At 35.6% G+C, this 20,479-nt stretch overlaps 1 protein-coding gene across 4 annotated transcripts in view; it reads right to left on the bottom strand.

Moving 5' to 3' along the window:
* FAM135A (family with sequence similarity 135 member A) overlaps positions 1-20,479 on the bottom strand; it is a 94,555-nt gene that overhangs the window by 23,694 nt on the left and 50,382 nt on the right. For 3 of the 4 annotated variants that reach the window (XM_074895839.1, XM_074895840.1, XM_074895842.1), the window contains exons 10-17: positions 19,776-19,853; positions 17,502-17,551; positions 15,676-15,831; positions 9,604-9,677; positions 9,147-9,301; positions 6,579-8,895; positions 4,360-4,520; positions 1,973-2,064 (exon numbers count right to left, since the gene is read on the bottom strand). In XM_074895839.1, the coding sequence (XP_074751940.1) occupies positions 1,973-2,064; positions 4,360-4,520; positions 6,579-8,895; positions 9,147-9,301; positions 9,604-9,677; positions 15,676-15,831; positions 17,502-17,551; positions 19,776-19,853 (3,083 nt within the window). The remainder of the gene's footprint in view (positions 1-1,972; positions 2,065-4,359; positions 4,521-6,578; positions 8,896-9,146; positions 9,302-9,603; positions 9,678-15,675; positions 15,832-17,501; positions 17,552-19,775; positions 19,854-20,479) is intronic. The other variant, XM_074895843.1, reaches the window with a different exon arrangement.

Raw genomic sequence — 20,479 nt, 5'->3', positions numbered from 1 at the left:
GTCTGAATTCTTATTCCCCAGTGTTTTGATCAACAGCACACAAAAACATCCATATTAACTTTGAATAAAAATACTGTAGCTATTGCAATTTTTTCAAGTTTTTTTTCTTATAACATGGAATAAAGTGATACACATTTTACTGTAAGACTACTTTCTTCTAATACACCAAAACAAATCTTAACGTTACACAGCCAGCCTTACTTCTAAGCTTTCCCCTATGCATAATCTTATCTCTAGTGAAACAGAAGACCAAACTGCATATTCAAAACTAAATCACACTGCCCATGAAATAGAAATGAGACAATTACTGTAACAGCAGAGTCTACATTAGTACTGTTTATTCAAAACAAACAAACAAAAAATCCTTTAAGCCATATTCCCAGTTCATAACTGATTCTCTACAATGATTAGCAGTACGAAATCTAAAAAGAGGTAGGCAAAGGCTGTCTAAAACTTCTCAACACAAGTTCCAAAGGATCTGTGCTAAAATCTGTAGTGTTCAACATATTGATAAATGATCTGGGAAGAGGAAGGAGGAGATGAGATGTCAGTGTTTGTAGACAAAACCAGATATCCAGGATAGTCAAAACTGACCAGAATTTCAGAAGAATCTTACAGTACTGCATGCCTGGTAATAAAATGGCAAGAAATGCAAACAGTGTTACACAGGGAAAAACAGCCCTAAACAAATATGCAAACAATAATCTAGACATCTGTGTTCTATGTAATCAGCTATGTTAGGAAAGCAAGGAAAGAACAGAAAATATCAATAAAGCATTTTGTAAGTCCATAGTGCCCAAGCATCTTAAATTCCCTGTCTAAATCTGATCATCCTATTTTAAATGACAAGAAGTTTCAAAATGGGCAGGGAAGGGTATCATTGATGACCAGAAATTGTTTCACATGTGATCCTGAGAACTACTGAATGGACTAAGTCTCTTCAGTTGTCTCCTGAGGGAGAATTATACTTGCTTATAAAATACTTAATAAGCAGAAAAAGGGGGGTGATTATTGACTATTTTTTTTTTCCAAAACAAGCTGCAGGGAGATTTGTTTAAATTTCCTTGTTTGCAACTGAATTAGTCATGTATATGAACCACAGAATTAATCTCAACTGTATGCTGTGGAAACTAGAAAACACTCAAAAAGAATCAGCCAACGTTAAGGGGAAAAGTCCGTCAGTAGCTATTAGGCTCAGTGCTCTCAGTGGAATTCCCAAATTAGAAAGTTTCAGAACTGCTGACTTCCAAAACCTATAGGGCTAGAGACAAAGATAAAGCATGGCTTAGTGCCTGTCCAGCCTGTTTCGCAAAGCATCCCAGCAGCTATCGCCAGAAAAACACTACTGTACTAAATGAACCTTTGGTTTGAGCCACTGAAGAGACTCTTTGTTCTAATTATATCCCTGAAGTATGTCTGCTACAATATGCAATACACACAAAGAAAGTAACAATTGGTCTTCCGTGCTCTGTCAGTTTACTTCATCTGAAAGTAATAACATTCACAAAAGTTTAACGCAAGAGGCAATCTGATACCGGTTCAGTGTCATGATGTGGATCTTAGAGTGCACTGACAAAAGAACAAGAGACAGGTATTTTCTATTTCTCAGATCTGGTGAAATAACACATCTCCCTTCTTGCCACACCAGTTTTCACTATCACCATTTTTACCACTAATATCGAGGGTATTTTATCTACAGTCCTAACATTATGCTGAGAACTGAGGAGGTACCAGTACACACAACAAAATGGAAGCAACCAAAGTTACTCTTTATAGATTTACCTTCAATATCATACTAGGCTTTGTAATTACTTTAATGAAAGCCACAGATCAAATCATGGATTCCGTGAGAATACAATAAAAAGATACAGAATGTGGTAAACTGCAACACAATAGTGCCATTAAATAAACATGTCTGAAGATGCACACTGTTTATTGGTTTACAAAAATTCTTTTTTTTGTTGGCAAATACCTGATTCCTTTCGGACATAAGAAAATCTATTCTTCCTCCAGGCAGCCCTAGTTCAATGTAAGTCTTCACTAGTCTTAGATCTGCACTGTTACCTTAAAAGGAAAAACAATCAAGAGTTAGAAACTGCAATGTTAACTTGCAATAAAAGCACTTAGAATACTGAAATGAACCTACAGCACAACTTTATATTTAAACACAGCTAATGATATTCTCAGCCTTAATCAAAATTCAGTAAGATTCAGGAAGATAAACTGCGATGCCAAATGCAGTAACAAAACAGTCTATAAAAATGACATTCAATGCAGACACAGTTATAAAAAAGCAAGGATTTAGGAAGTCATGTTTGATTTTGTCTTAGCATGGAACAAATACATAGCACTGTGAACATTACATTCTTGAAAACCTGATTAATTTCGATAAAAGACAATTAAAGAACTCAGAGCTAGCTTAAAGAATTCAGTGAAGGAGCAAAGAATAAGGGCATAAACATTTTTACAGCATAAAAAGACAGAGTGGACTGTTAGCAGATAAAGATACATTTAGACGGATACCCAAGCCAACAAATGCTAGTTGAACTAGCATCCTGAAGATTTCTCTGCATCAATGATCATGTATGCTTTTGAAGAAAGAGTACCCTTTCTGCCTTTAATAGAGAACAAGATTTTTATTTAAGTCTGTTATTAATAGTTGTTATTAATAGAACTTGCATGAACTTGCCATTTCCTAAGAAAATTCTAACTATATGGATTTTTCTAAGGCTTCAAAGACACTTGTTTTTTAACAACAGGTTTTTATGCCAAGTTAATTTTTGTGTCAATTCTAGGCATGCAATAGCACTTGAACATCTATGCTAGTAAGAAGGAATACTCTGTTGTAAAAGCGCTTAATGAAGACTGTTTTCTGTCCAGAGGAAGAAAGAGAAGCTGTTGTTATTTTAACTTGGGAATTTGAAAAATTAACAAGAAGGCCGTGCAGTGTTGGTGCAGTCCACTATTCTACCCTACTGCCCTCTTGTGTTTCCTTACATTGTTAATTTAAGAAGCTTCTCAAAAAATGAAAAAGCTTTCTGATGGCAGAAAGCTATGAATATCTTAACTAGAGGCGATACTGTTTCTTCATATGCATATATGCTTTGAACTAAAAGAAGATGAATCTATTCAAGCTATTTAAATTTTCCAATCCTTTCAGTCAGCAAGAGATTTTCTCATTTGTACTATAGTAGGGTCTTTGTTCTTGGAAATATTCAAAAACCCAACGGGATTGGGTCCTGGACAACCTCCTGTAGGTGACCCTGCTTTGAGCAGGGGAGATGGACTAGACAATCTTCAGAGATCCCTTCCAACCTCAACCGTGCTGTGATTCAGTAATCTAACCTTTTAGAACCTTATAAACACTTGACCGCATTTTACATACACTATTTTTTTTCCTAACAAGATACACGTTTTATTCTTGACAATGTGGCATTACAAATTCTAAACAAAACTGTTTTGTTAGTAATTCTATTACCACAATACAGACAAATACTTACATGATGTAAAAAACTGGAAGATGTATCTAATGTGAAATATGGCATAAAATGGATTTATGTGCATGAAAGGTTTACTAAAGACAAATGTTACATTGTGCTGGTTTCGGCTGGAATAGAGTTACTTTTCTTCATAGGATAGAGCTATGTTTTGGATTTGTGCTGAAAAGTGTTGATAATACAGGGATGTTTTCACTACTGCTCAGCAGTGCTTACACACTCAAGGCCTTTTATGCTTCTCACATCACCCCATGAGTGAGGCGGCTGGGGGTGCAGCACAAGAAGTTGGGAAGGGACACAGCTGGGGCAGGTGACCCCAACTGATCAAAGGGATATTCCATACCATGTGATGTCACGCTGAGTATATAAAGCTGGGGGAAGAAGGAAGTGGGGGACGTTAAGAGTTAGGGTGTTTGTCTTCCCAAGTAACCGTTACACGTGATGGAGCCCTGCTTTCCTGGCGATGGCTGAACACCTGCCTGCCAATGGGGAGTGGTGAATGAATCCCTTCTTTTGGTTTGCTTGTGTGCGTGGCTTTTGCTTTACCTATTAAACTGCCTTTATCTTAACCCACGAGTTTTCTCACTTTTACCCTTCTGATTCTCTTCCCCATCCCACCAGGGGTGAGTGAGTGAGTGGCTGGGTGCTGCTTAGCTGGCAGCTGAGGTTAAACTACAGCATACATAAAATTCTTAATTGAAACATGGAGTACATTGTCAAATGCAGCAGTACAATGTGAAATTCCCATTTCCCTCCAGTGAATCTATTTCAGAAGTGTTCTGTTCAGAGTTCAGATGACAAAAGCTAAACCTGACTGCTAATGTGAACTGCTGTCTCACTCAGTATCCATTTCCCAGCTTACCATCTAGGCCATGGACACAGACTATAAGATGTATTCCTTCTTCTGAACAGTCATCCTCTTCCATACTGAAATAAGGTATTGAAGAAGCCAGTTTGAAAACATCACTATACATAAATCCAGGAAGTTTAAGTTGCTTCAATTCTTCTTTAGCCTGTAGGAAACTGGAACAAAACCATATTTATGACATAACATTTACTACTACCAGGCAAATGTAGGGCCTCCTAAGATACAGTTTTCTACTGTCTTTTTAGTTTGTCTTCTATGTAATTGATACAACAAAAAAAATATTTATGAAATCACTATCTTCACAGAACAAGTCAGTTCCTCAAAATAATTTTTATTCCAGCTTCCTACAGCCCCCTTTCCTCTGTAACAAAATCCATACCCCAAGCTCTACCCTCTTCTCTCCTTTGAACATCTCTACCAAGTGTGAAATATTTCTGAAATCACTGGAGATTCTGGGTTAGTTCTGGCCTTGAGCAAGCAATAGCTTTGTTTAAATGCAGTAACAGTATTACAGGAATTACAACGAATCAGAAATCAAGGTAAAGATTTCCACTGACTTCTGATAATTCTTGCCAAACTTAAAACCTATTTCCTAGGTCAGCAGAGAGCTGGAGCCAGTGCTGTAACTGCTCACCTAAAGTCCCTCTGGTAGGCTGAATAACTGATACTTGCTTCAGAAGAAACCAGATCTGGACCTCTGATCTTTTACATATTATATGAAGGCATACACTGCAGTTTCTAATAGCTGAGCTTCCTACGTGCTAGGAGTTCCTTGTGTTCCTCCCTTTCCCTTAATTTTTTTGTGTATGACCTTCCACATAATTAATTGCTTATCAGTTTCCCTGCAGCACTTCAAGCTTTGTGCTTTCTTATGCTTCTTTCCCTTCTTAATCTGTCTGTTCTGCACAATCCCTCACAGTGTCATGTTGTATCCCATCTGTCTGCTTACTGTTTTCCTCCCATTCTACTTTTTGTTCTCTGCCTTCCCCCCAGCTTTATCTTTAGCTCATTCCTCACTAACTGGCAAGAACAAGCCTCAGTGAAGTCAGCCTAAACAGAAACCACTGCAGGCAGTTGGTCTTATCACTCTACAGCAGAAGTTACTTAGTTTGTACTCAAGGCATGTTTTCTGAACTGAACGTAGCAAGGTTGGTTCTCTGTGGAGCAGATCATAGATCGTGCCCTCTGGAATCTCAGTTATTCCACACTCTGGGAGACTCTGCTTTCCCCAAGGACAAGTCCTTGATTTCACTCAGAGTTCCATCTTTCTTTTATTGTTACAGAACACCATAAATAGTCTCTGCTTTTCATCCCTCCCATTCCACACCAGTACCCACTCTCCAGTATTTAAGAAACTATTTTTCTGTCCACTTCTAACTTTTTCTCCACCACTGCTCAATGCTTCCTCCTGTTCTCAGCTACATACCACAGACTATCTGGTCTTTTATCTCTTCTGCCTGCTTAGCATTCTTCTTGTTTCTTCTAAGATTTCTTCTTTCTGATATCAACGTTTTACTTCCAATACAACACATTAAGCTGCTGCTTCCCATGTTCAGTCAGCAGCAGGGAGTTATTAGGGAAACTCCTATGTTTACAGCAAGAGGAGGTGCAATCTGGGATCCCTGATGTTCCTCTACATTTGATTTTCCTGGTATCCAAACTGCAGTGTAATTTAGAGAAGTATGGTCTTTGAGGTGTTTTATTTTGGATATTTGAAGTTAAGATTGAAAATTAAGGCCGTCATCTTGGCTTGCACTGCACATTTACTTCACTTAACTAATTAGATGAACAACTAGTTACAGAATGTTTCTGTTTTTATGTTTTTAAATGCAAAGCATATTTTCCTACGCTTGCTGTTTTAACAGCTTCCATTTCATAAAACACCATTTTTATGCTCAGTAGTAATTATGACATCATTTTTTCAGCTGAATGATTATTTTTTAAGAAGGACCATTATTAGAACAAAAATAAAATCCTGCTTTGCTTGGAGTTTGTCAAACCACAGGAAATTACAAGATAACTGACAGAAGGAATTCAGTGCTAACATACTTTCTCTCTGAACATCTAAAAAGTGATGTTACTTGAATGTACAGAATTCACAAGCCACAGTCCTGGGGGCACTCTAGAGCCTAATGACACGTCTTGTTCCCATTTTATACTGTATTAACATAATTTTTAAAAGTAAAAAACTTTGTTTTAAAACAATCACTTACGCTAACATTTGAGGTTTTGGGGAGCTTTCATACCAGGAAACAGATGAAGCTGAGCTGTAGGATGTGCTGCCTGGCTGTTGTGTAATTGCATCAGATTTCTTCCTTGAAGAACAGATAACATTGCAAGGAGAGTCTCTCAGAGAAGAAGGAAAAGACAGACAACCAGGAGTACAGACAGGAGGCATAGCCCTTCCGTCTCGCAGATGTCCACTATCAATCCTTTCAGATCTCTGGGCTCTCTCTTCTGCTGAGCCATGATCCTGGTCAGCACTGGAAGCTCCATCTAATATACTATAGTCTGATTCTTCATAATACCCGTTTTCAATCATTTCTTGATCCTCCTCTTCTTCCTCATCTTGTTGGGAAGAGCAAATAATTTGTCTTCCATATGCTTCCTTTTGAGGGCTAACAGGATTGCTGTTGTCCATAGGCCAAATATCTGAAATATCTGTGCTGCTTCGAGAGCCAAAATAGTTTTCGACAAGTCCTTGCTTCACCATGTCAGTACTACTGGTTGGAGAAGGATTATCTGTACCTGTTTCACTTTTACCTACTGACAGTTCTTCGGTTGTCTCCTTTAGTTCTAAAGGCTCGTTATGTTTTCCTTCCTTTGTTTTTTCAACCTCATACGCTGCCTTTACAGATGAAGAACCTGAAACGACAGATGGCTCACCCATACAAGTAATTTCCAAATGCAAATTAACTGTTTCTTTTGTAGTGTTAAGATGCCTTTCAAGGTCCTGAGAGTCCTTGCAGGTTGTGCCAAGGTCTGCCTGTGGGCTGTAACTTTTCACATCAGTAGATGTGCCCTCATCTGAAACAACTAAGTGTAAAAGATCTTTTGTTCCTGAGAGCAAGGAATGTATAGACAGAGTTTTGTCATCTGAGTGCCCTGAAAATACAACACACTGTTGCTGTAAATTGGCGTTTGATTTTTTACTGTCATCACATTTTGGCAGGTCAATTGCCCCAAGATCCAATATCGTTTTGCTGTCACTTAACTGGCATTCAGGTACAATAGATATTTTTGAATTCTCATCAGGTGACAGCTCATCATCATCTGAAGGCAGAGAATTTATGGATGTCAGGGATGACTGTATTTCACTTACAGCGCTAGTACTCTCAGTGCAATGGCTTTCTATTGTGTTTTTTATAGCACAGTCTGGTTTTAGTAAAAGCTGAGGAAATACTCTCTCACCATTGTATGCACTTTGCCCTTGAACATTTTCGAAAACCTGATCAGGGTTGGGGTGAGTTGCAAAAGAACTTGGTTCACTTTCTATACCTGAATCTGAAAACCTAGAAGAAGCATATGTCACACTAACATCTGGTAATTTAGTTATGTCTCCACTTGCAGAAAGTTGACTTTCTTTTGTAGAAACAGTAGGCTGATTACTTTTCATTTTTGTCAAGATATCACTGGTATGTCGGAAGTTTCTTTCGTGGACATCTTCCTTTTCAAGCACTGGTTCCTGTTCTCCTGAATTCAATTTATTTCCAGATTCTGAAGACTGAATATTGGGTGTCTGCAAATTCTCTCCTTGGACTCCATCTTGTGGAAACTCAGCCCATGATCCAATGTGAACAGTTACTTTTTCCCCTTCATAGGGATTCTTATTACTTGGTTTGACCTCAATTGTCCTGACTCCTGAGGAAGCTGGTTGATCTCCATGACAACATTCAAGTGTACCTCTGGGTTGTAGAGCACTATCTGCTTGTATAGTTCCAGAACCCGTCTGGGAGATAGTAAGCCTACCAAAAATAGCTACATTTTCACAGTGCACGGGGCTACCCGGATCTGGTTGGACACCTTCAATCTTGGCAGTCTTTCCCTCAGTTCCAGATGGCAAAAAGGGAAGTTCTCTTTGACTTATTTGCCCGGTGCAGGTCTTTGTATCACAAGGAAATCCACCTAATGCAGGGTCCAGCCCGTCGTTAGCATTGTATGAAGGCCTGCCTTCTGAGCTTCTAGAGGCATCTTCCAGTGTTGCACTTTTCAAACATTTATAGCCCACTAGGACCACAGAGTCCTTAGAGTTCTGTTTCACAATTTTTTTTGTGTTTTCAGGTTTCATTGTCTTCATGAGCTTAGTAACCTTAACTTTGGATTTATTTGCATCTTCATTTTTCCCTTTCAAAGTTTTTGTTAGCATCTTTTCACTTTCTGAATGCCAAAGGTTGGAGGCACCTGCAGGTCTTATTTTCAGTTCCGGACTAGTAAAACCAGCTACAAAACCTTCTTCAGCTTCAAATTTATCCAGTTTATTGGACTCTGACCTTGGAAGACTCTGTACTACCAACCAGGGTACATCCAAATCTTTCACCAAAAAAAGTAGGGGAGGGGGGAGAAAAAGGATTGTTTAAAACAAGATTATGCAGGTAACTGAAGTTATAAACCACTAGTAATTACAGAACTTTACACATCTTCAAAACACAAACTAAAGAAACATTTCCTAGCAAATGAATGTATTCCTTTAAAGCCAGCAAGAAGTGCAACGAAAAATACTCAGGTTTTACATATTTTTTGCTCATTTCTTCAAAAAGAAAACTGTACTGTGAGGCGTTTACCTTCAGTAATTGAATCTAAATATCGATCTTCAAAGATTATGGGCAATGAGTTCATATCTCCATCTAGTTCACTGCATTCAATAGGGAGGGGTGGAAGTGAACTGCAGAAGGAAGTGTTTTTGATAGCTGCACACATCTGTAGATGACTTTGAGCACTGAAAAAAAGGAAGTAGTCCTACATGAAAAAAGCAGAACTGTTTATTTTTACATTAACAGAAATTAGCAGTAGCTTAATTCACTTTAGTAAAGCTTTTCTACTAATTAGTTATTTAATAGCTTTAATAGTTATTTAATAACTTCTTATATAACATTCATTAAAAAACTTCAAACCTATATTTAGAACATAAGTTTCTCTTGAACTTGTTATATAAGTATTTTTGCAAGACAGTACTTCTACATAAGCTACAGAATAATAGTATGACATGTTACATACTGTGCACTTCAAAAGGCTACTCACTGTAGTTCTTGATAGGCAAGGGCAGCTTGCCTAGGATGCTCAAGACAAAAGAATGCTTCTGCAAATCTACGCACCTGCAAGATCCAAATAAAGTTAGAGCTTATTTTATATTACATACAATTTTTGAAAATCCACCAGCATTCCTACACAGCAGTGTTATTAACTTGTATGTATTATATAGACAGGTTTTTTTAAAAAATGTTCATTCTGAGTGGGAGGACACAGAATACCACAGGCAAGACTAGCAACTGAAACGAGAATTTTAACTTATACACTGGATGACTGGGGGAAATTGTATTCGATTCAACTGCCAGCTGAAAATTTGATTACCATGAAATCAATTACCCAAATCAGGCTCACCTGAAACAAGAACACACAAAAATATTACAAGACATTTCAGTGAGAATATTTTGAGAAATTTCAATGAGAAGAATGGAAATGACTGACTGATCGACACCTCTGAATATGTTTGAGGATTACATTCAGAAGCAGAAACCCATTAGATACTCTGCAGTCTTAAAATACAGAGCAGTGTGTTTCAGACTTTCCATGAATACTTACTAGCCCACAGTAAACTACTGTGCAAAAAAAATTTTGTCAAGATTTCAGCTGCAAATGACAAAGACAATAACAAAATGTATGCTAATTACAAGCAGTTTATTCAAGACAATTGTATGCCTGAAGTTAATAAACGATACAATACTAAAATTGTATTTTATAACATGGGGAGCATTTTTTTTATCATCAAATACATAGTGTGGAAATAGAGTGTGAAACATACAACAATTTACTACAAATAAAAACATAATCAGTGTATTGAAAATGCAGTATCTAGAAACCCCAAAGTTAAGGTTTTGCAAGATGAGATTTCTCACATTTCCAGTATTACATTAAAATATTAATTCAATCTACATGCATTTTTAGAACTTCTACTTTTGCAACTGCTCCATTACCTGCATCCAAAAAAGTACAATTCAATGCAGTATGAGAGCATCTTGTTTATTGTAACAAGACGTATAAAAACGAGAATGTGCTGTACAGTGGCTGTTGGTAACTGCCTGTGCATTAACTTGGGCATAAATATAAATTTGTTTATATCAAAACAAAATTTCTATCTCACTTACAGAACCACTTATGCAGCTAGTCTACTTAATCATTTATTTACCAACCACTTCCTGGCCCCCTACTCCTTTATTTCTTCAGTATACTCTGGGTCTTCCTTATAAGTATCTAATTGCCCAAACAGACAGACAGAGTTTGCAGTGTATTTGGCAGAGCAGGCATCAGACCTGGTTCAGTCCCTCAGCTCTCACTTCAGAGCTGCAGTCAGCATCTGTGTCCACCCTGAGCACCGACATAGCACTAGGAAAACTGTGCGTAAACTGTGTGCACTTACAGAAGAGTTAGTTTTCCTTCCTCATACACTCCCCAGTATACTTTTAGAGTACCACTTGGATGAAGTTTTATGTTCTGTAGCTTCTACTTTTTACTCTTTTTCCTTTTAATAAAAGAAAAACTTTTAAAAAAATTGCTCCAAGGTGCTTAAGAAAAAAAAACAACCCACAAACATTAAAACTCCAATTTCTGACCTGCACTAGAAGCTGAAAGTCCTGTACCAAACTCCCAGAATTCAATTTACTGTATTATATGAAATTAATTTCAACCATAACATCATCTGTGAATAGTCACAGAAAACGTTTTGAAGAGAAAATACTAAATTCGATACCTTCTTGTAAATGCAACTTCCACTGTCAGCAGTGACCAGACACACACACAAAATATGTATCTGCTTTCTTTTCAGAAATTATGTCAGGAGTTTATGGGATTATGTGGGATTAGAATCTGTGTTCCTATGTACTTCTCTGCATTTTCCCAGCTGGCTTTTCTAAACACACCAAGTACATGATATTGTCAGAGCTAGTCCTCAACCTTTCCCCCAGAAAGGGAGAACACTGTTACACAATAGACTTAGAGACAATCCTACAAGTTAAAAACTAGATTTTAGAGCAGTTGATCATGAAGACTGGACTGATTATTGTTCTAAACTGAGCAATTTAAAGATGAATTAAAGATCTTAATCCATCAGGTAACAGAAAAGAAAATAGTAACAGGAATATTGTTCAATTCGTAGATGTTTGTGGTTCAAGTCAAGGACTGAGCATAAGGCTGTTTTCCAGGGGGCAAGCAAGGTGGTTTTGACTTCAGATGTGAGCAATCCCTTTATCACATGAAGTTATATGGAGACCAGATCTTTAGAATTCTGCTACTTTCTCAAACAGAAAGGGAAGACTTTTTTTTGTTTTCAATAAATCCCATTCATAATTGTTTAAGTAATTCCAGTGCTTCTGAAGAAAATCTGATTACCAGCTGCAGACAGCTCTTAGCATAATAGCAATAGTATAAAACTAGTTGAAAGTAAGCTCTGAAAGCCTACATAAATCAATATTAAAGAGAGAAAAAAACCTCAAACCAACAGTAGTTAATTATGTTTAATCAGTTCGTAACTTACAGAAGGCCCAATGCATTTGCTAGGATCCTGTTAAACAGGCTCTGCAGAACCAGAATGACTACCAGCTGGTGCTACTGACTTGGGCTGACTCCATGGTGACATTGCAGGAGGAAATTGTATCTGCTACTCCTAATCCCTACAGCCTTCCCAAAATTATGGTTTTTTATGGTCCTCCCAATGTAAACAGAAGAGGATGAAAAAAATGGATAGAAAAACTGCCGTGAATACATATTGAGTCCCTGCACATTTATGAGTGGCAGTCTGAGATCTTAGTTCTCAGTTCTCATACTTCAGGACTAATCAAACTGAAAGTAATCATTTTGTGAAAGCATGTTCAGACCTACCAGAAGATGTCACCATGGAGCAAAGAGGTGAACTAGTTTAGTGTGCAAACTTTTTGTAATATAAAGTAACATACTCCAAACAGTGTTTTCAATAAAATGCAGGTGTAAAATTTATCAGTGTGATAATGTAGCTGATGGATATTCCTGATTTTTTTATGTAGTGCTTAATATTCAAAGTATTTGAAACCAGTAAAATATTTAAATACTTAAAGTAAAATTAAGAAAAATTATTAAAATAATAATTTTAAATACTTGAAATATATTATTTCATTATAACCTTATTTTCTAGCAACGCTTCAGCAGAAATACCTGTTTTATAAGCAGCTACACAAAGAGGGTGAAAATCATGTGACCAAATACATATGACAGGCATTTCTAGGGGGCATTTTAACACAAATATCTAAACCAGATTATTTACTCTCTAAAAGGGTTAATTTATCTTAGATTAATACTAAACTTTCCCAGGGAGAAATTTCCCGTGGAGGGTATAGTCTGGAAATATTGCAAGATGAAAAGGTGCAATTAAAAGAGATTTAGCATCCAGTAGTGAATACATTACATTTCCAAACTAAAAAGGATTATTTAGAATAATAGAATTTTGTATAGTACAAAAATCTTATTCCAGAAAGGACAGATACTCTCTCAAGAGGAGAATTAATTAGGTCATCTCTCAAATTTCAACTAAATTCAGTAACCAGAAAGCCTGCTTCATGCGATATGCGTAGATAATACATCTAGTGAAACATGATCAGTGTAGGTTTTCCAAGAGAAGTTTATATGAATCCTCAGAATATAAATTCTCAAGAGATTATTAATACAAATTACACGTTATTGTACTAACCACTGCAAAACAAGATCCAAAATCAACAACCAAACATACTCTTAGAAAAGTCAAGGCTTGAATTTACTGTCTCCTTTTAATTGAAAGGCTTACTGAATTTATGGATTGTTGGCTCCCGTTCTACTGCCACGTGGGAAGGCCAGTGGAGTTATGGTTTCTTACACAGATATTAATTACATGTATTTGCAAAGTAGTTTGACAAACTCTTCACATCTTGAAGTAGAGAAAACAAGTGTCACCTTTGCCAATTAGTGTTTTTTAAATTAAGTAACATCACATTGCTGGTTCTCTGTAAGTTGGCTCAGGTAAAATTTCCTTCTCGATGCCATATTATTCGATTCTTAAATAGTCAGCCTGCTTGCTCTTTGCTATCAGGCCCTAAATAAAAAGGTATTTAAGATTACCCATGTCCTGCATCTCCTTTTCAGTCTTTGATGTTTGGGTAGTCAAAGAAGTATCCAGTAACTGCAGAACTCAATTAAAAAATAGCAATTAGCCGCTTCTTTCAAAAATAAAATTTTAGCTCACCTTTTTCAGTTATAAGAAGGGTCACCTATGAGCTCAACTTAGAAATGTTTATTTAGGCATAGTGACAGGTAACAAAAGAAGTGGGCATAACAGCTACAGGCATAAAACAAAACTATACTTTTTTTAAAAAAAAAAAAAAGGGAGGAAGGGAACTCCTATTTGAATTTTATGCAAACTCAGAAGCATCACCGATACACTTTTCATATGCACAATATCTCAATTCACATAGTATAATAAACTACTTTGATTTATACTCCCTAAAATAACGGCAGTAAAATTCACTAATTCAGGTATTTGAGAGCTAGAGAGAATGACATTTAAGAAGTTAAATACACAATTATAAGCAGCATCTTTTCTTAAAAATATTGGAGCAGTAAAAATGAAAATCTTAATACTTCTTTTGTTTTTGTTAAATATATACTTCTACAAACACTAATATACCAGCAGTTGAATGCAAGTGCGGGTTAAGCGAAACGGTATTCTCATTTTGCACCTTTACCAGTTAACTTGAATTTACACAAAAAAAGCACAGGAAGGTAAGATTCATAGATAACCAGTAAAATGATCACACTTTCCTACATCTAGCATGTCTCAACAAATAAACCTTGTGCTCTTACTGAAAGCTTCCATTTATTCTCCAGAATAGGCCATTTCCACAACCATCATTCCCTCGTTAAACAATGTGATTTATCAAGTCCATACATAAGACCACAGTCCAAGTATCCTTCATAGGTTTCCCCTTCAGAACCAAAACAGAAATGGTTTTGATGCAAATGACAGAAATGCTGGTGAGACAAATCAAATCTCTGAGAACTAAAGCCTTAAAATACACTTTGGTTTGGATTGTAACTATTACAAAGCACTAATAACATGTATTATCATTAGCTAGACCTTCTAACAAGCTCTCTGTAAATGGTTTTACAAGAAGGACCTCCAGATAATCTCTTAAAATGACCTATTCTACATCGTACATGAAATAAATGCACAGATGGTGACGTCAGACAGCAAAGACCCAGGCCAGCTGAAGATCAAGCTGTGTGTTTGACAAGTAGGGGCGGCAGGTGTCATTGTTTATTTGTTTCTGTTTTAATGAATCTTACTCTCTGAAAACTTTAACACGTTAGGTTTCTTCAAATCCTTGGCCACAAAAGAGGGGAGGGAAAAATATATTTATTAGAAAGTAAGGGCAACGCTTTAGTTTACACTTGAAAATATTTCACTATGGGAACCAGCACTGCTGCAATTTTGCATGTAGAAGCCCACAGCAACTGCATATATGCATATAGAGATCAACTCTGTGTGTAGGTACTCACTATATATATTTTTACACATATACCCACATAATCACATGCCAGATCCTTTCTGATACATCTCTTCTTTTTTAAAATTCCACTTAAAAGACTTTTCAAAGCTTATGAATGTTATAAATTCTTAATTCAGAAGGAAATTACATTTTGTTTTATGATGTAAAGCAGCCAGGCTAAATACAGTAGGGAAGTAAAATGTAGAGTGGGCACTAGGCATGGCTCCCGCAGAAAAATTCATCATTCTGCACAAATCCACCTTATTCCACAGACTTCAATTTGCCTTCTGAACTGTATTTCTTATTCAAAAGATCAATAAATTAGTTGGTTTGTAAACATAAATAATGTATTTTATGTATTTTATTTAAAGAATAAGGTCTAGCAAAATGATACACAAACTAACAAATGCAATACAACATCTCCCTTTAAGATTCCAACTAGCTTTCTCAAAAAAACCCGAGAAAAATTGGAATCTGGAGTCTCATTTTGACACACATTTCTGTAACAATGCGTACCAGTAAGAGTATGAACAGACTCAATACTTACTCTTAATGTGTGATGCTCTTGTGCTAGCAATGCTGTGACCTCCTCTTGGAAGGTAATGACCTCCAGAAATTGTCCCCAGAGTGCCATTAGAAGTGAGCAAAGCTGAGCAAGATTCATATTTATAAGTTCTGCCAGTTCATCAGGATTTTCCATTTTCTGAGTCAGGAAAAAATATTTACATGGTTAACAGATGAGATCATAATGTACAGACAAGAATCAAAAAGGTGTACTTGATCTTACTGAGAATTTTAAGAACTCATTTAACAAATGAGAACTGTTTTGTCTAAGTATCAGAATTGATCTATTTTAAGTTGCTCTAAACAGTATCCAGTTCTCTTATAGAATTAGGACTCCTGACCTTAAATTAAAGCAACAATTCAATTTATGGCAACAATTACTGAGTTCTAACATGCAAAACTACAGTGTGCTTGGAATATGAATCAGAAAATTGATACTCACTATGTTAGTCCAAATTTGATACAATTATAAAAATTTAGTAAGACACATCTCCATTTCAGAATAGTCACAACAACATTTATATGGTGCTATATATCTCTCTATATATATACTTTAAACATAATCAGGAAACAGTGTTACAATATAGGCTTCTTAGAACCAGATCACACCAAGCCAAATTCAATGTGACACAAGTTTTTCTTTCTTAGCAATGTACTGTAAACCTGGGATGCAGTCCCACACCAGTCAGTTGTAGACTGCTAGGCTTATGTTGCTTGCCATTTCAGAAAAAAAAATGGTTTTTCAGAAACTCATTGCAGGCACATAAGGCACTGAGGCAAAGGGTTCAAAAAACAAAGATAAAAGAGTAAAGATAAAGATAGTAAAGACCCAACTCTAGCAATATTAAAAAGTAAGTAGAAAAAAGGACAGCAAATATTGAAACACCAGCGTAGCAGGTGGGAGTGGAAATAAGAGGAACTTTAGATGAGAAGTGCACAAAAGCATAGAAAGGAGAAAATGGAAAAAAATATACTTCAGCAAGCTAAGGGAGAAACTAAAGAATTCACAGAACTAAATGTAAAAAAGCCTTTTAATATACAAAATAAGATTATTAGTTGCCCACAGAGAGCTAACTGTGTTGGCTTTGTCTCCAGTTATACAAATGTTAACCTTCTAAACCAGTATTACATTTCCCTGCAGTTATATTACTAATACAGTAATGAAAAGTAAGCCTACTGTTCTTCAAAAGCTGGACAGACAGCCCACTCAGCAGCAAAGCACGAACCACCTTTCAAAAAAGTTTTAAAATCTGTGCTTTAAACTTTGCTGTGACAAGAAAATTAGCTATTCAGCTGGGGCTAGTTCTGACTAAGGAGAGAGTGGGGAGACAATCAAAGTAATCTGAAGTAGACAGTGTTTTCTTGAGAATGTAGGGAAAACAGGAAAAGACAGTATCAGGACAAGTCCTTCAAGATGAGGGGATCACTTGGATAATCTGCTTTTATATAACTTACTACTACTGCTTGATCTTCTAATGTTGTTATTTGATACCATTAAAAATAATTCAAATTATACATGAAGAAAATTCAAAATGTGATTTTAATACAAGTAATCCACCTTTCTATAATATCCAGTTTCATGATACACAAAAGTTACCATAGCTACACTGACACACTAAGCCACTAGATCAATAGTTGTGGAGTCAGTTAATTTCTTTTTGAGCGAAGAAGAGTTGAAATAAGTGCCGGCAAAAACCATACAGGATGTTACTGCTGAAACAAACAGTTTATTCCCAAGTAGCATTTGAAATCAGCATACTCTACTTTTAAAATTATTTCACTTATATAATACATTTAAAAATATTGTACCTTTACTTCTTCACACAATTCTGTAAGACGAACTTCTACATCTATGTTTTCTGGAAAGATGAGAGGACATATCCATGAAAAATGCACTTTCTGTTACAGAGTAAAACCAATTATCTCACAAAATAATTTTAAAACATGAAAAAGAACCCATCAAATAGGAAGTGCCACAGTTAGCTTTAAATCAAGTAAATTATAAACTCCCATTAAAATAACTTCTTATAATTTCTGAGATTGAGGATAGAACACAATTAATTAAAAAAAAATGTTTGTGATTGAGTATCATGATCACTTATCATGATACCTTGTCAAGGATACCAATTTTCCATTCAGAATTATACTTGAAAATACTGTAATTTAAATTATACAGTCTGCAGATTATCCACTGAGAGCTGCTCAGCTATTCAGCAGCTATGTCACTGTTCACATCCAAGGTAACACAATTCCTCTTCTACCTCAGATTTTTTACAGATAACTTATTCCTATATCATTTTTCTACAGGTATATTATTGACCTGATTTGCAAGATATGTGAATATAAATACAATTCTTTAATTGTCTGAGGAATGATATTTTAGTTAAATAAAACTGTTCTTTAATTGATCTTCCTCTCAACAGCTCAATGTTAGGAGCAAATCAGTCTTCCATGGTATGCCAGCTTAAACTGGATCTGAACCTCAAATGACTTATTTATAAAGAAAACGGATTTATTCCTTCATGTAAGATGTTTGTCCTTGTTAATCATTCCTAGTCTACGTAAGTGAATCTGATAAATTAAAAAGTAATTTTGTACTATGTTTTGAATTCCTTCTACATCTGAGGTACCAGTAACAAGGGAACAATTTATAAACCCTAAAATTGTCCGTAAGAACTATTTAAATATAAATTAATTTTTAAAACACAGTATTAAGGAAAAAACCCCAACGTTTCTTGAAAACACACACCAACAAAAGATGCTTTGAAACTCACAGTAATAAATTTAGGATAAGGATAATGAACATAGGTTTACAGAACAGCAACAGTGAGCTTACTCAATTTGTCTTTGAATGATACCACTTAGACTTGGTAAGTATATATTGATTTTCAGCTAACTGCATCCATTATCCTTAGGTTTAAACTTAATGCCAAACAAATTAACTCACATAACTCAAAAGTTCTGAGAAAATATGCAAATTGCAGAAACGCATCAAGTTCTCATAAACAAGTTTAGAAATGTTTTTGAAAGAAACTACATACACCTGCATTAGCTAAAACAGTACTTAATGATAATTATTCTGAAAATAAATAAAAATGGTTTAAGATATGATACTACTTTTGGTGTGTTTGGGGCCACACAAATTTTGTCATTAGTGAAAAAACTAAATGGTTTATTTATGAGAAACAATACTGATTATTTATCTTGTCACACTGCAATTGAGAATAGGCTTTGAACCACATTTAGAACTCTGAAGTCTAGAATCATTATGGTAAATCCCAAACTACAATGTTATATTAAAAAAAAAAAAAAGAAGACAACAGGATACTAGACAAAAGGAAACTAAATACTGACATTCTACAGCAGTAATGTTCACCCAAACAAACATCTGATACGATTTTGCTGGCCCTGATAAAAAAGTTTTGTTTTCTTTTTAAAACAAAACCAAAACCCAGTTATAGAAAATTAAGTTGGTAACCTAGTATGAGACTGAACTGCCATTTTATTCTTTTCCCATCACAAACTTTCTTGTGCCTAAACAGCACTGTTATCTTTTGTCCAGCATCAGGCCAACACTGACACTCTCCAAAGGGAAAACTGGCCATTTAGATATGGACAAATGCACCTTAAGCTTTGAAAACGTCTTGTATAGCATTTGGAAGAATCAAGCCTTGAGATACCAGAAGCAACCTGAAAGTTTTCTCAGGAAAAAAAGGTATTTGTCTTTAATTACCTAAATAACTGAGTCTGTGATGAATTAAGTGAAGCTGTAATTTTTAGCTGTTTTATTTAAATGGTGATAACTGGCTGAACTTTTCAATCATTTTTGTTTCGTAAAGTAGAACAACACTAAACCAAAAACCAGTAATAATTTCTCATTTTATTATCTATATTTAGCCTAGAAATAAGTAGCTCAATTCTGCAGAGTTCATCAGAGTCCAACATACGTTCACTATGGCTGAATAGTGAAATAGTGTTCCTGTTTACAAAATAATGTAATATTTTATATTATTAATAAGAATATAATATTTTATATTATTAATAAAAATCTGAGGGGTTATATCACCTGCTTTGAAAACATACCTAGGTAGGCGTCTCTCTGGGTTCGTGGATATTTTCTTCTGAGAAGGCGTTCATAAAGGACCTGCATGCTGGCCTTGGCTAGTTATAGGGATTGCACACACATGACTAGTTACTACACTCCTTTTTTCATCTGTGATTTATTATTTGCCTAAAGTTAGTAAAAAAGCTTATTGCTAGCCTCGCAATTAGTGCAGTTAGATCAGTACATGAAAGCATATAATTTTAGTGTAGTTTCTAGATTATCACTGGTGATACACAAAGCTAGCATTTTTTATTTCCTGAAATCAATAATACTTAAGTGTTCAATTACAATTATTGAGTCCAACAGTTGTCTGCACATGCTTCTGCAAAATCACTGTCTTGTGTTAAAATTATATGACAGAGCAATAGCAAAGCAAACAGAAGAAACAAAATTAAAGAGATAATAATTTAATTTAAAACAAAAAAGTGACAACTCTGGGATTTAAACAGGGTTTGAGATTAGATTCTCTTTTGCAATGCCCATTTAAACTTCACACATAAAATCTCCACTATGAAACAGTTCATTTACTTTAAATTTAAAAATAAATGCAAAAGGCATTTGTGTACTTTGTGAAGTCTAGAGAACTTCAATTTCTTTATAGACATCACAGAAACACAGTTTTTTACTGCTGATGGATTTTACAATTATTAGTGTTAATGGTAGGCATTAGTTAATTTTCATG

The sequence above is a fragment of the Athene noctua genome, chromosome 1 (assembly GCF_965140245.1).
Source record: "Athene noctua chromosome 1, bAthNoc1.hap1.1, whole genome shotgun sequence".
Classification (NCBI taxonomy): domain Eukaryota; kingdom Metazoa; phylum Chordata; class Aves; order Strigiformes; family Strigidae; genus Athene; species Athene noctua.
The sequence above is the reverse complement of the archived record's forward strand: the minus strand, read 5'-3'. Positions and strand labels throughout refer to the sequence as shown.